The sequence below is a fragment of the Aspergillus terreus genome, genomic scaffold (genome assembly GCF_000149615.1).
Source record: "Aspergillus terreus NIH2624 scaffold_10 genomic scaffold, whole genome shotgun sequence".
Classification (NCBI taxonomy): domain Eukaryota; kingdom Fungi; phylum Ascomycota; class Eurotiomycetes; order Eurotiales; family Aspergillaceae; genus Aspergillus; species Aspergillus terreus.
The window spans coordinates 1,157,764-1,171,729 of NT_165933.1; the positions used below are offsets into that span (position 1 = coordinate 1,157,764).

The 13,966-nt window shown below is 52.4% G+C and overlaps 6 protein-coding genes across 6 annotated transcripts; 4 read left to right on the forward strand and 2 right to left on the reverse strand.

Annotated features, from left to right (window-relative positions):
* Positions 1-252: 252 nt before the first annotated feature.
* On the reverse strand, positions 253-2,481 carry ATEG_07255 (Zn(II)2Cys6 transcription factor; the record flags this gene model as incomplete). The annotated part of the gene is made up of 1 exon (XM_001209941.1): positions 253-2,481. The coding sequence occupies one exon, from the start codon at positions 2,479-2,481 to the stop codon at positions 253-255; it is 2,229 nt and encodes a 742-aa protein (XP_001209941.1).
* A 286-nt stretch (positions 2,482-2,767) lies between these two features.
* On the reverse strand, positions 2,768-4,609 carry ATEG_07256 (uncharacterized protein; the record flags this gene model as incomplete). The annotated part of the gene is made up of 6 exons (XM_001209942.1): positions 2,768-2,895; positions 2,952-3,085; positions 3,154-4,108; positions 4,164-4,343; positions 4,390-4,456; positions 4,526-4,609. The coding sequence occupies 6 exons, from the start codon at positions 4,607-4,609 to the stop codon at positions 2,768-2,770; spliced, it is 1,548 nt and encodes a 515-aa protein (XP_001209942.1).
* A 767-nt stretch (positions 4,610-5,376) lies between these two features.
* ATEG_07257 (uncharacterized protein) lies at positions 5,377-7,881 on the forward strand (the record flags this gene model as incomplete). The annotated part of the gene is made up of 9 exons (XM_001209943.1): positions 5,377-5,468; positions 5,583-5,695; positions 5,755-5,922; positions 5,980-6,045; positions 6,817-7,095; positions 7,148-7,315; positions 7,380-7,613; positions 7,666-7,733; positions 7,798-7,881. 9 exons carry the CDS (start codon positions 5,377-5,379, stop codon positions 7,879-7,881), a joined length of 1,272 nt encoding a protein of 423 aa, XP_001209943.1.
* Positions 7,882-8,532: 651 nt separating this feature from the next.
* ATEG_07258 (carboxymuconolactone decarboxylase family protein) lies at positions 8,533-9,246 on the forward strand (the record flags this gene model as incomplete). The annotated part of the gene is made up of 1 exon (XM_001209944.1): positions 8,533-9,246. One exon carries the CDS (start codon positions 8,533-8,535, stop codon positions 9,244-9,246), a length of 714 nt encoding a protein of 237 aa, XP_001209944.1.
* A 670-nt stretch (positions 9,247-9,916) lies between these two features.
* On the forward strand, positions 9,917-11,360 carry ATEG_07259 (lactonase family protein; the record flags this gene model as incomplete). Its single annotated transcript, XM_001209945.1, has 7 exons — positions 9,917-10,163; positions 10,215-10,387; positions 10,450-10,508; positions 10,560-10,695; positions 10,756-10,768; positions 10,827-10,901; positions 10,960-11,360. The coding sequence occupies 7 exons, from the start codon at positions 9,917-9,919 to the stop codon at positions 11,358-11,360; spliced, it is 1,104 nt and encodes a 367-aa protein (XP_001209945.1).
* Positions 11,361-12,099: 739 nt separating this feature from the next.
* On the forward strand, positions 12,100-13,509 carry ATEG_07260 (MmgE/PrpD family protein; the record flags this gene model as incomplete). The annotated part of the gene is made up of 2 exons (XM_001209946.1): positions 12,100-12,556; positions 12,617-13,509. 2 exons carry the CDS (start codon positions 12,100-12,102, stop codon positions 13,507-13,509), a joined length of 1,350 nt encoding a protein of 449 aa, XP_001209946.1.
* Between the last annotated feature and the right edge of the window lie 457 nt (positions 13,510-13,966).

Consider the following 13,966-nt stretch of genomic DNA (forward strand, 5'->3'; position numbering starts at 1 on the left):
GGCCAGGCCAGACTCCCGAGATGGCGGTGGAGTATATCCAGCACCTCCATCATATAGTACTGGGTCTATTCGTAGTCGCAGACCAGTGGCCGGCAAGAATAGAACGAAAGGCAAATGGCCAGCACAAGCCTAATATATGAATGGATAGCACTTTGTAAGGATAGCCGCATCCGCAATTCTATCACTTAACTAGGTTACAAAAGTAAATTCAGCGAATAACCTGATTTATGTACAAATATACCCCGGAGAATATCAGATGCCATGATCATCGCATTGCTGAGGACCGGATGAGGCCCCAGAAAAAGGAGTATAGTCAAAGGTAGGATCATCGGGCATTGTGAAATTAAGCTGCATATGTGGATATAGATTCGAACCCATGAGTGAAGATCGCGTCCTTGGACTCAGGTTTTCCGGCATGTCCAGCATGACTTCAGACCCAAAGGAGATATCCTGTCCAGGGAATGCCGGAAGCCAGTCATCCAGGTCCCGCCAATCCTCGGCTAGAAGGTCCCGGCCTGGTGAGAAGCTGGAAGATGGACGTGCGAATGTAGAAACTGATGCGTCATCCATCGTCAGGTCTTCGCCGTTTCCCACAGTGTGTTTTCCGGATGGTCCCGGCGAAGCAGGGGGTTGGCCATGCGCTGGCGGATTGCTGGCTGGAAAGAGCGAATCAAGCTGCTTGGACACTTGTCTGTCCAGGATCTTCTTTATTCGGGACCGAATGATGTCAATGCTTCGATTGAGACCCGGCATAGTAGTAGACGTGCGTTGGAGAATATCCAGCAAGAACTTCAGCTCCGTCCACACGACTTGGTCGGAAACGCGGGGTTCTCCCTCCGAGGTTTCCAGTTGGTATACTGCCGTTGTCGCTGCCGTGTACGTGCAATAACTGTTCATATAGGTAATGTGTTGGAAGCCAAAGGTCTTGGTATACATTTGCAGCAGGTGGTAAATAGTAGTCGTTGCGGAACGACAGACTTTCCAGCTCTTTTGCGCCGCGTCAGAGTCGCGCGCCTGTCCACTAACGACATAGGGACGATGCAGAAGAATCAGGGTAGTATGGTACATTAAGTTAAGGGATGTGATGTGAGGCGGGGGGCTGATCTCCGGGATCTTGTCGGAGGGTATCTGCAGAAACAACGGTAGGGCTTTGTACCATTCGTGCAGGTCCCGGTCGATCGTCACGAAAGCCGCCGCCCGGGCGTCTAATGATGAACTTGGGTGGTTGATAGGCTGCGGGCTATAGAGATCCAGCATCACCCGCGATATAAAGACGCACAGTTTGCACAGTTGCGTGAAGCAAGAAACCACGTGCCCTGGGGTCGGAGGGTAAGATGGGCGTTCGGCGGACGCCGGCTCAGGCCCGTAGAACGGTTCCCACAGGTCCTCTTCTGTAAAGTCGTCAAGGAACTCTAGCGAGACGTTTTCGGCGCCCATGGTGAAATTGGGCATTCTGCCCAGGTACAGGCTGATGTGTTTATCCCAGGCGTACAGACTCCAGAACAAGCGTTTTCGAATCTCGACGTCTTCTGCGGACAGCGAGGTCGAGTGTCGTTGCAGGTCGTCGGGGGAAACGTGTAGTCCCAGGTCAATGGCCATGCGAAAGGCCATGCCGGAGTAGAGCCATGCTGCTGAAGAGCGCCCACAGGCTATATCTCGAGCAGATTGCTGCAACAACGCTTGGATGGTGGGAATTGCTGGGGGATTGAGCGTCTCCAGCGCGAGTAGTGCCTTGGCTTCCGACATGAGGCGGGTACTGAACTGGGAAAACGTCTCCGCGTAATTATCGGGGCTCCAGAATGCCTCCGGGGCGCGGATGAATCGACAGCTATGAGCACACAGGACCTTGAAGAGAGTGGCGGACCAGTACTTGGCTTTCTGGCCATGCTGGGCAGACCGAAGCATATCCCTCGTAAAGGCTGGTCGATACACAAATAGGAAGCTCGGATGAAGCCAGCACCAATGTAATTGGAGCAGTATGGAAGTCACTTCCGGCGGCACGTCAGCCTGCGGCGAAATTGCGCTGGCGTTCAGGAGCTCGAGGTTCTTCTGAGCCACCGCATTGGCAACAAGGCTGTGTCTGATACTGGCGGTAGACTGCTTGGTCGCTCTGGATGCCAACGATTCGGATGTGGGATGTGACGATTGACGGGATGTGTCCGGTGGACCTTCGTGGATGGCAGACGTCTGGTTGTGGTAGCTCAAATCTCCCTCTGCGTGGAAAGATATAGAGTCCCCGTCGTGTCCGTTGAAGACAGAGCTCAGTACGGTGGCTGAAGGAGACGAATCTGAGTCTCTCCCTCTGGCTTCCAATTCTCGGATCCGCGCCTGTAAGGAACGGACATACGCGAGTGACGGCGCTTTTTCATACTGACAAGTCGAGGCACTGGCCACACACGCCGAGCAGCTGGGGGACGCTCCATCACATTTTGTCTTGCGACGACGGCAAGAAGAGCAGACCACTTTCTGATGACGGGCCATCGTGGTAGCGGTGGATGTCACTACACGAGGTATTCTGTATGTTAAGCACTGAAAGATGTGGAAAGCGGTCCACGTGATGTGGGGAGACGCTAAGAACTATGATTTATGCGGGGAATTTAAGGAATTTAAGCACTAAGTTCGGGATTCCATGGCTTCAAATGCCGAGTGTTCCTAAACTATGATGGAGACATGCAAAGCATGGGCTCGAATTCACCGACTAGTGCTACTATAGTCTTAATTCTTCACTAAGAGCGAGGATATGTTCATATTCTACGTCCGTAAAACGTTATAATACATATCGGAAATCCTTGTTTTCAAACTCCGTGCGATCCTGCATACCGGCTTCGTCACTGCGAGCCTTGTCGGCAGGGCCGTAGTGGGAATCCCGATGGCGGTTGACCAGAAACATATAGGCTACACACAGATCAGTATGGACAATGCTAAGGATATGGTTGAGTCGATCGACGTACCAAACAATCCCAGATGGCAGCCTGCTTTGATCGCATACCCGACGAGCAGACCGATGGTGGCGCCCTTGTATTCTGGCGCTTCGGATGGTTTCACGACAAAAGGCCCGGCAAAATTACCCCAGCAATAGGCAGTACTATCGATCATTAGCAGCTCGCCCGAGAAATGTCAAACGTAATCAATATGAGCAGTAACGAGACTTACAACACCAGAGCATTTGCCATAGCCCTGTGGGTATAGCCGGCCATGTTGGATGAGATCGTGACCAGGGAGATCGTAAATCCCACCGACTGTGTGTTAACCAGCCAGAAACAAGCCAGTCTAGACCACGTTTTCTCTCGAGGGAGATAGGCCATGCACGCAGCTGACACCGTACACAAGATATTCGCAGCCGTTGATGTGAGCAGTCGGCTATTCGGGACATTCAACGTTATGGTGCCGCCAATCATCAACGCCACGATGAGTACTGCATCTCCGACGGACTTTAGCTCAGTAGTTTTCGTGGTAGAGAAACCCATGTCTTGGATGATAATCGTCGAGAAGGAATTGACAACACCGTTTGGAATAGCGGCGGCAAATACCGAGATAAAGATCAGGATTGCTTTGGGGTCCGTCAGGGCGACCAGCCCCTGGCGCGTGTCGAACGATTTGTTCTTGATACCCGTCTGGTTAGCGGCCACTCGTTTGATAGCGATGATGCGCTCCGGCTTGGTCAAGAAGAACGCGGTGGAGGGGGAGTCAGGCAGGACAAAGAAGATGACCGCAGCCCAGAGACAAGTAGCAGCCCCAAGAATATAGAACAGCAACTCCCAACGCGGGGGCGAAAAGTCCACAGGCAGTTTGCTGATACCGAAGGAGATATATGAGCCGATGATGCCGCCCCAGCCCAAGGCAGAGTACCAAATGCATTGGCGCAGAGGGATCTCCTGGCGGGTATACCAGAAACCGGTCATCAATGTGAGTCCGGGGGTGACAGCGGCCTCGAACAAGCCCATAATGAAGCGAACTGCGAGAGCGCTTGAAAAGGTCCGGCATTGAGTCATTATAATGACCATCAAGCCCCATAGAAGACAACTCAGTCCTAGAACACGTTGTGCTGGAAATCGGCCCACGAGCCATCCACAGGGATATTGGCCAAAAAAGTAGCCTGCATAGACCACTGGCAAACGATCAGTGTCCGTCGTCTGTAACGGGCCCGATCTCGGTATACTCACTGGCAGAGAGATAATTGAACTGCTGACCATGGAGGCCGAGGGTCTTCTGGTATCCGAAGAGATTTGCGTAGTTCAAGGCCGTCTTATCCATGAACTGCAAAGCTTGCGTCACAAGGAAAATCGGAAGAACCACAAGGTCAATCTTCCAACGAACCCGAGAGTTCTGGATATGATTAGCGACTGAATAGGATTATTGCAACGAATACTGTCAAACGTCCGGCCTCACTTACTTCTCGTTTGGTGAGTTCGATAGAAAGCCCCTCTCGATATTCCTTGTATCCAACAGCATTTGCCTAGCGATCACTGCTTAGCAAACAATCCTTGCTCGACAAGTCATCATATCAGCTCGTCAGGAAGCATACCTCAAAGACAGAAGTTGCCTTGGCCTCTTCAATGTCATCAGGGCGCGGGGGGCCCTCAGCAAAGCCTGCCTGCTCGATGTGCATGTCGCTGGAAGTTTTCAGCTTCGGTGGCATAGACATCACGGCAAGGAGGTTCAGGAGTCTGTCATTCGGGGGATCGCTTTACAGCTATCTGGGGCTATTCAGTGGGGCCCATGTTGATACTTATACACCCCTGGTCTGGAGTTTATGCTCTGGGGTGGTGAACAACCGCGTGGGGAAATTCCCCGCAGATTTTGGCGGCCAGATTCCGTGAACTATAGGGAACCGGGGGCCCGGCGAATGCCCGTATGGTGGACCCAGATCCCGAGGTTGAGCAGATATGACAGAACAACAGCAGATAAATGGCCCATATACAGCACAGGAATCCTAGAGGATGTGTTAAAATTTAGTATCAGTCAAACCTACATTGAATTTCGTCCCTGTGCTATGTCATCTTCCGACAATACTTCCAGTCGCAAGGGCTGGCTGGCGGAACCATCTGGACCATGTTGTCTAAAGGGAACCCTTCATAAAGGAACACCGCGTGGCCAGTTTGTTATAGTCGCAGGAGTAGAGACATATCTCTCGCGCCCCCGAGAATCTCAATCAAATGGCCACATCTTGTTATACTTCCCCGACGTTTGGGGCATGTTCCCCAACGGGCTCCTGGTCATGGACGCCTTCGCAGATGCAGGATATCTGGTTCTAGGCCTGGATTATTTTCGAGGGGTATTTCCACCCGTTTCTACGTCCTCGTCTTGCGGTTGGCTCGTCTTGGATCTAACTTGGTGGCCTACAGGACCCCGTTTGGAAACACCGCCGTAATCGCCATGACCGGTCTAACCCAGACTTTGACTATGAAGCGTGGAAAAGGAAACACATGCAATTTGCAGACGAAGCGGTTCCGCGATGGGTTGATGAAGTGAAGCGCACGTACGGTCTTCCATCCACAAAGTACGCCTGTGTTGGGTGAGAATAACAGAATAACCAAATAACCCTGTTAAATTGCTTTCGCCTAACTCGTTCTATACCACAGGTATTGCTTTGGTGCACCGTACGTCTGCTCCGAATTGGCCAAAGGCACTGTCAGTGCTGGTGCATTTGCCCATCCGGCATTCTTGAAGAAGCATCATTTCGCAAATATCAAGAGTAAGAAGTCGTCTATCAGTGGTCCGGCCACGGAACCAAGATCTGATTGAGAAATACAGAGCCCCTTTATCTATCGTGCTCTGAGGAAGATCATACATTTAATCAGGAGTCTCGCCGCACGGCTTTGCAGATCTTGCAGGCCGGGAAGAAGACCTACCATCTCCAGCTTTTCTCTGGCGTCGAGCATGGCTTTGCTTTGCGGGGAAACATGGACAATGCTTATGAACGTGAGTGTTGTTCTTCGTTAATTCGAGATCAAGACATTGCTAGCTAATGATTTACAGGCTACGTGAAAGAACAGAGTCTGCAGGGAATTGTGCAGTGGTTCGATTTCTGGTTATCTCTAGAGGGTTCATCAAGCAGTCACCTTTGACATTGCGAGGACAGTATCAATAGTCTAGACTAGGTACTGCTTTTTCTTACTAGCTGCAAGAGTAGTAGAATGCATGAATTGTGTAGTATTTGTTATTGAGGCGAACTCACGTCATGGAGGCCCTTGAGGTCAAGACATAGGCGAAAAGAATTCCTAGGCTGCGACTGTTCTTTCGGTGAACTCCGACAACTTTTCAAGTATATACAAAGTAGATTCTAAACTCGTTAGATTGGTAGAAACATTAACAACACCTAAGCACAGAGCCTGAAGAATGGATCCAGGCTCCTTCTACGACAGGCTGCTCACACTTGCCAGGCATCAACTGTCACACAACTTAGTGTCTTAGTAGAGTATGCACTCTCCCCCCTCTCACCATTACTCTAGTCTCGATCTACCATTACCGAGAATCTACCGACATCCCCACCTCGGTTCGGTGTGGTGTCATCTCCGTCTCAATGTATCTCGCATCCAGTCGCATCTAGGGCCGGAAAACCGGCGAATGGCCGAACAAACCACAAGACGCCGGAGATCACGGAACTGGGTCCGGCTGTCGTCCATACTTTGATCGAAGAAGCATAAGCTCTGGAAGGGAACTTATAAGTGAGCACCGTGCGCCATGTGAGATCCAACTCTTGACTCGTTGAAACAAAACTCCCGCTCCTTCAACAAGATGGCATCCCCTAAAGCATTTGACTTCACTGGTGAAGTAGCAATTGTAACTGGTGCTGGATCTCGCCTGGCTGGTTAGTTTGTCTTTTGCTTCATTGTCTTCGAATCCACGCTCATGATTCCACAGGAGAGGTTGGAAACGGCCGTGCAACTGCAATCTTGCTCGCACGACAGGGCGCCAAGGTCGCCCTGGTAGACTACAATGTTGACTGGGCACAAGAGACAAAGCGCATGATTGACCTCGACGGTGGCCAATCCGTAGTTATCCAGGCGGACGTGACGGATGAAGAAAGCTGTAAAAATGCTGTGGCGCAGACCGTCGAGGCGTTCGGAACCGTGAACATACTGGTCAATATTGGTAAGCCTAAAGGAATTCTCGGTTAGACGCTGCTAATGCCATTCTCTTCCAGTCGGAGTTGGGGGTGTCATGGGAGATGCTACGAAACTTGACCTTGCAGCATGGGACAGAGACTTCAGGATCAACGTGACCAGCATGGTGCTGATGAGCCGACATGCCATACCGGAAATGAGAAAGAACGGACGCGGCGCGATCGTCAATATGTCCTCCGTCAGCGGTCGTACGTATTCATTCTTCAATTTCTTAAACTTACCTTTTGCATAACATACTGACCTGGAGTGCAGTCCTCGGTGGTAACCCTAGTCTGCTGTACCCTACAACGAAAGGGGCCATTATCCAGATGACTCGCGCTATGGCAGCGCAACATGGTCCTGAGAACATTCGTGTGAACTGCGTCTGCCCGGGGATGGTGTTTACTCCTATGGTTCGTGGCAGAGGAATGACAGACGAGATGCGCCAGGCTCGTATCAATCAGAACCTCTTGAAGCAGGAGGGGACGGGATGGGACGTTGGTTATGGTAAGTCTACTGGCAAGAGAACGGGGCCGGCATGGCTGACTTCGTTGCGTAGCAATTCTCTTTCTCTGCAGCAAGGAGGCCAAATGGATTACAGGCCTAATCATGCCTGTCGACGGAGGGGTGAGTGGATGATCCCTATGTCCGGCTTGAACAACCTGAGCTAATCTGATGCCTCTATCTACAGACGACAGCCGGCAAAGCAGACCGACCCGCCTTGAAGGCTGACACGCTCGCGGAGAACATTACAGGCATTCCCAACAAGATATGAGGCATGGGTGGCGTGGAACAGGGGAGCGCAATGAGTATAATTTTAAGCTATGAGGAATTCAATAAAAGAACTAGAACTTTTAGATGCATGATTTTTGGCCTATACCGCAGCTTCTCAACCTTTTTTCTAGACTCTATAGTGTCATAATCAAGTGCTCTGAAGCAAGCCGTAATCAAGTAGCTGACCTGATAGCAGCTTCACGGCTAGAGCTCCTTCGGCATGCTATGAGGACTACGTGTAGCTCGCCCCTGAGAGGGATTTCACCAACATGACTACAAGTCTCATCCTACCTGGTCTCCAGGCCTGAGCGCAGGACCTAAGACAGCTAGGGACTCGTCCGTGAGATCGACAGACAACTGCTGATTCCTGCGGGATACGGCCGGTAGCCTATATGGGCCGGTAAGTGCCCGGTGTACCCCTAACCTGTGCCGGCAATCGACCTATCCCGCGGCTGAGTCTCGGAGAAGGAGAAAGGTTTAGTCAAAATGATTCAGACTATGCATGGAAGGACAAATGATCGGAAATGCGTCTCCACGTGGATGTGGTTCATTTCTTTGAAGGGCGATTCGGAGTTTGTCCGCAGAGCATCATGGCAGAGCATCATGTACAGGTGGCCTACTGACACTGCTTCACACTAATGGTAATTAAATCATGTTCAATAACCGCACAAAAGCTGTAGCACACACGACTCATAATTCTTTCTCTGTTGTTCACCTTCTTCGGCTCCATCCACTGCACATCCTGATCATGCGGCTCCAATACGCTCCCAGGGAACCAGATCCTTCCAACATCGAGACGGTCGAAGTATATCAACGGATTACAGCCCGTCGCTTGCCACGACCACTTATCCCTCTCGATCTGACGTTGCTACATGCGCCTCCCGTTGCCGATGGATACAATAGCTTTATCGGGGCGCTGCGGACAAAAACAGTCATTGCACCATCACTGTTGGAGTTGAGCATCTGTCGCGTTGGTCGTCTCAACGGAGCCGTCTACGAGTGGAATATCCATGGACCGCTTGCATTGAAGGCAGGAGTCTCCGTGCAGCAACTGCATGAAGCCTCTACGTTGCCTCCCTTCACAGATAAGGACGACGAGGCCCAAAAGGCATGGAAAGATACTTCCCTCACCAGGACCCAGCAAATAGTCCTCCAGTACACAGACGAGGTCACTATGAGCGTGGCTGTGAGTGATGATGTGTTTCAGGAGCTGCGTCAAGTCCTTGGGTCTGACGGCGAAGTGGTGGAACTCACTACGACTGTTGCTGGGTATAACTGTGTCAGTCGGATCTTGGTGGCTTTGGACGTGGGAGAGCATAGCACTAGTCGGATGAAGAGTGCCGAGGAAATGGCAGAACATTGCTGACCAGGGTGAAACACGCATGTGCAAACCTCGATAAGCATTCATCGTTCTGGGATCCTCTTCAATACCAAGAAATAATATAGAAGCTGGAGTGGGACTTGCGATGTATCCGGTTCAGTTGTAGTTTGAAGTACGGACTGTGGCTACATTATGTCTTTTGGACCCTGTGTCTAATTGAAGATGGCCTGCACTGGTAGGCCATGTGTTACCCTTGGTCCATCTGATCGGCGCCATTCTCCTAGGCCATATGCCAGACATAGCGGCCATTTCCCGAAACCGAAAACGAGACCCCAACCCACGAGGCCGCCAGGACCCCAGATTGCGGGGAAGCCTTGTCCGGGGAATGTAGTTTTAGAGCGGCACCTTACATACAGACTGTCTACGCCCGAGTATCTCAACAGTCAGCCGGTTGTCTAGTGAAGCTTACGGGGAATCGCCGGCTTGGTCGCTTTTCACTGCTATCCTACGGCGGAATTAAGTAGACGGGCAACTGCCGGTTCAGTCGTCTCTTATAGCATTACGGCCAAGGGGAAATGCTCCTAAAAGCCCTCAAGTCGCGTCGATTATTATTTCCAGAGTTACTGAAGGTGATATCAATCATTGTGTTACTACAACGAAGCGTTGTGTCAAGCACTACAGGTTACAACCCTTTGCACCATCCACGTCATCCAAAATGCACCTGCACCATCTTCTCACTGGCTCTTATACCAACACCTCGCTCTTTCTCCTTGCTTTCGATACCATATCCAGAACCCTGACTCTCAATTCAACCGTCCCGGGATACGGCTTGCACCAATTCGTGACCAGCAATGCAGCCAAGGATAGAGTTTACGCGACCACCATGAGCGAGCCTCCCCGGTTGTTCGCCTGGAGCGTGGATGAGGACTATCAGTTCACCCATCTCGATACCGTGAATATCAGTAGGTGGACTTCGGGAGAGATGGTCGTGACTATTATCTAACTTCCACGAGCGTCCTCGTCGTGCTATATCTCGGACAATAGCCAGTTCACCTTCAGTGTCGGCGGGCCAACTGCCCGGATTCATGCCCTCGACCAGGATGGTAGCATAGGCGAACAAGTCGACGAGCTCTACCTTATCCCTGAGGAAGATGTTGAAAGAGTTGACAAGACTCGGAATGCTGTTGTGAGTGCACCTGGTATCTTTGGACTCTTTGGTCATTGCGGCTCTTATTTTTCGATTTCCAGCTGTACGGTGGTCATGGCTTTGATGTCAATGTGAATGGCAAAGGATTTGTGCCTCACCTGTGAGTGATCACCTTCTGAGGCTAATTATGACCTCCTACTGACCGAGTCAGTGGTATGAACTCCATTTACATGTACGATATCGGCGCAAATGGCACGGCTCGGCTGCAATCCATCAATACAAGCCCGACAGAGGGCGACGGTCCGCGCAACTCGTACCCTAGCAAAGATGGAAGACTTCTCTATGTGGTGTGTACGCTCTACTCATAGTAGCGAAATCCGCGCAGCTGACCAGATTGCACCATGCAGGTAACTGAGCACAGTGAGTGATGCAAACTCTCCGCGGTCATGAATTGTATCTTCTAACCCTGACATGTCAGCTCAATGGCTCGACGTCTACGAGATCACCAACACCCAGCTAAAGCATAAGCAGCGGGCCAGCGCCATTCCCGACAGTAAGTTTGTCAAGCACACGCAACAAGAAGGACACGGAGATAACGAAAGAAATCATAGACGTCCGAGGCGGATTCACCTTCCGTAGTAATACTGTCCAGCCCTCCCGCGACGGCAAATATCTCTTCACTTCCACCCGCAGCTGGAACAACAGCGAGGCAAATGGATACGTTGCGGCGTTCGCGCTGGATAAGAAGGGCTATCTCCAGAAAGAAGAGGCTCTCACTTTCTACGAGGCGCCGGTGACCCTGGGCTCTGCGGGCGGACTCCGCGTGGCACCCTGGGTTGACGAGACCAATTGTGATCCCAATGGCCTGACGGATTATATGTATCTCAGTGATACGTCCGAGGGATGGATGTTTATCCTGGGCTGGACTCCTTCTAATCAGACCCTGGGGCTTGTGGCGTCGCTTTTGTACCCGGACAATGCGGCGCCGTATGAAGCTACCTGGTTGGATTAAACTACATTGTTGTATAGGAGGTTTTGATGCAGCTATCCAGTGCATTGACATTGATATAAATCAATCCGAGCTTAGCTACCTTGTGCCTTTCTCCCCTGTCGCTGTAACTCGGTCCTGTCGATGGATGGAGGTAATCTGTAAACCTCGGCTTCGCTTCGAGTTAATCAGCACATCGAGTATATGAACTATCCTTTGGTGTTTCCACCTCTTTCTGTGGCCATCACCCCACATTTGTTGCCAGCTGGCTATACTAGTCTGTGTTGCAATATTCCCACTTCATACATCCTTCTGCCCTCGTGTGAAGGATCTAGTTTAATACCCGTCTTGTGAGCGTGAGCATTCCTCTTGGTATCTTGTTCTACGTGACACACCGCAACGACAGACACCCAATGCGTTGGAGCTTGGGTCAGTGTTTACTTCGGCGTCTGCCCGTCGGCATAAACGATCTTCATCATCGCCATCGGTATATGGCCGGTGCTGTTGAAACCAACTCCCAGCCATCCAGCCGAGCCGGAATACGAGACGATCAACCCCAGATCTCCCCGGGCTTTCCCCGGATTCAATTCTGTCGCCCAGAGTAAACACATGCGAGGAGTAGATCGGAGGTACGCCCTGAAGCACTCCCGCCTCATACTAGCTACGCTGTATCAAGCCCGCGTATGTGCCATATAAATACCCAGGCGGCCACCATGTCCAAGATAGATCGCACACAACAACAGATCAGACAAGACACAACAACATGGCAACCAAAGCCCTAGCTGCATGGGCTGTAGCCCTCCAATTCACCAGCCTCCCCCCGCCCGTCACCGACATGGCAGTCAAAAGCGTCTCCAACTGGGCCGGGTGCGCCATTGGCGGTTACGCCCTTCCACCCGCCGGGGTAGCCTACGAGGCCGTCTCGCGTCTGCTCCCCCATCACGCCGGGAATGTATCCCTTCTCGGCACCGGGGCCTGGACGGACGTCCAAACCGCCGCCCTGGTCAACGGCATCGCCTCCCACGTCGACGACTACGACGACACGCACGCCGAGACGCCCATTCACCCCTCCGGCCCGGTGGCCTCGGCGCTGCTGGCCGTCGCGGAATGGAGCGCGCCGGTCTCCGGGCAGGACTTTCTGACCGCGTTCGTGGCCGGCGTCGAGGCCGAGTGCAAGCTCGGGCTAGCGGTGTACCCGGAGCACTACGACATCGGGTGGCGTATGTAGCTACCGCCGTGACACACGCAACATCTGGTTCAGGCCCGCTAACGCGCAGCAGATATCACCAGCACGACCGGCTCCATCGGCGCGGCCGTCGCGGTGGGCAAGCTGCTGGGCCTCGACGTGGAGCAGCTGCAGCAGGCGATCAGCATCGCCGCGGTGCAGGTCGTCGGCATGCACGAGTCGTTCGGCACGGACACGAAGCCGTTCCATGTGGGCCGGGCGGCGCAGTCGGGGCTGCTGGCGGCGCTGCTCGCGCAGAACGGGTACGGCGCCTCGCTGCAGGGCCTGGAGGCCGAGCGCGGCTGGGCGCATGTTGTCAGCACGCGCGAGAACCTCACGGCGGAGTTTGGCACGCTCGGCACGACGTGGGAGATCGCCCGGAACACGTTCAAGCCGTTCCCCTGCGACCGCATCATCCACGCTGCGATTGACGGGTGGATTCAGAGTCACCAGCTGGCTGGACGGAAGGGGCTTGATCTCGCTGGGGTTAAGAATGTGACGGCGCGGACGAACCCGCGGGTGCTGTTTCTGACGGATAACCGCGAGCCGAGGACGGGGCTTGATGCCAAGTTCAGTGTTTATCATGCTGCTGCTGTAGCTTTGCTGTTTGGTCAGGCGACGCCTGCGCAGTTTACTGATGAGATGGTCAGGAATGCTACTGTCGTTGCGTTGCGGGACAAGGTCCATGTTACCTCGGACGAGGGGGTGAGTGAGCATGAGGCATTCGTGTCGGTGGAGTTCCAGGACGGCACGCAGTTGGATGTTCATGTCGAGCATGCGCTGGGGAGTATGGAGAATCCGTTGTCAGCGAAGCAGCTGAAAGACAAGTTCATCGAGCATGCTGGTTCGCTTATTGGAGCGCAACGCGCTGAGAAGGCGTTTCGGGGGTTCTCTAGTATAGTCAACAGCACGGATGTTGGATCAATCTCGCGCGAGTTTAGGAAGTAGGACAGTCATTGTGTCCGCAGACAGTGTATGTAGGAAGGGTTGTTTCTGTTTCATGTGGAATGAAGTCGTTGTGTTGGATGATATATATCTTAACCGAGCAGCGGAGAAATATCCGGAGGGCATCCTGAACACTACTACCCAGGGTCTAAAGAGAATCCGTTAGTTCAGTGTCATTCTGTCCCAGCACTTGTATACAGCCCTTACCGCAGATTCAGCTTTGAATGCCAGATGCAAAAGAAAATACCTCAGACAGCCTTGCTTGTACATTTCCATATAGCCCGACTAGTCCATTCCAGCCATCCCTTACAGGTTGAGAGGATTCTACATTCCGGTTGACAGGAGTAGCAATATGCCCAGTACTTAGCAGCATATATATAGACGTAGGGGCTCGTCGTCCAGTGGCCCGAGATTCACCCATCGACCATCTCACGAGTGCAGAACACATCGGACAAAGACC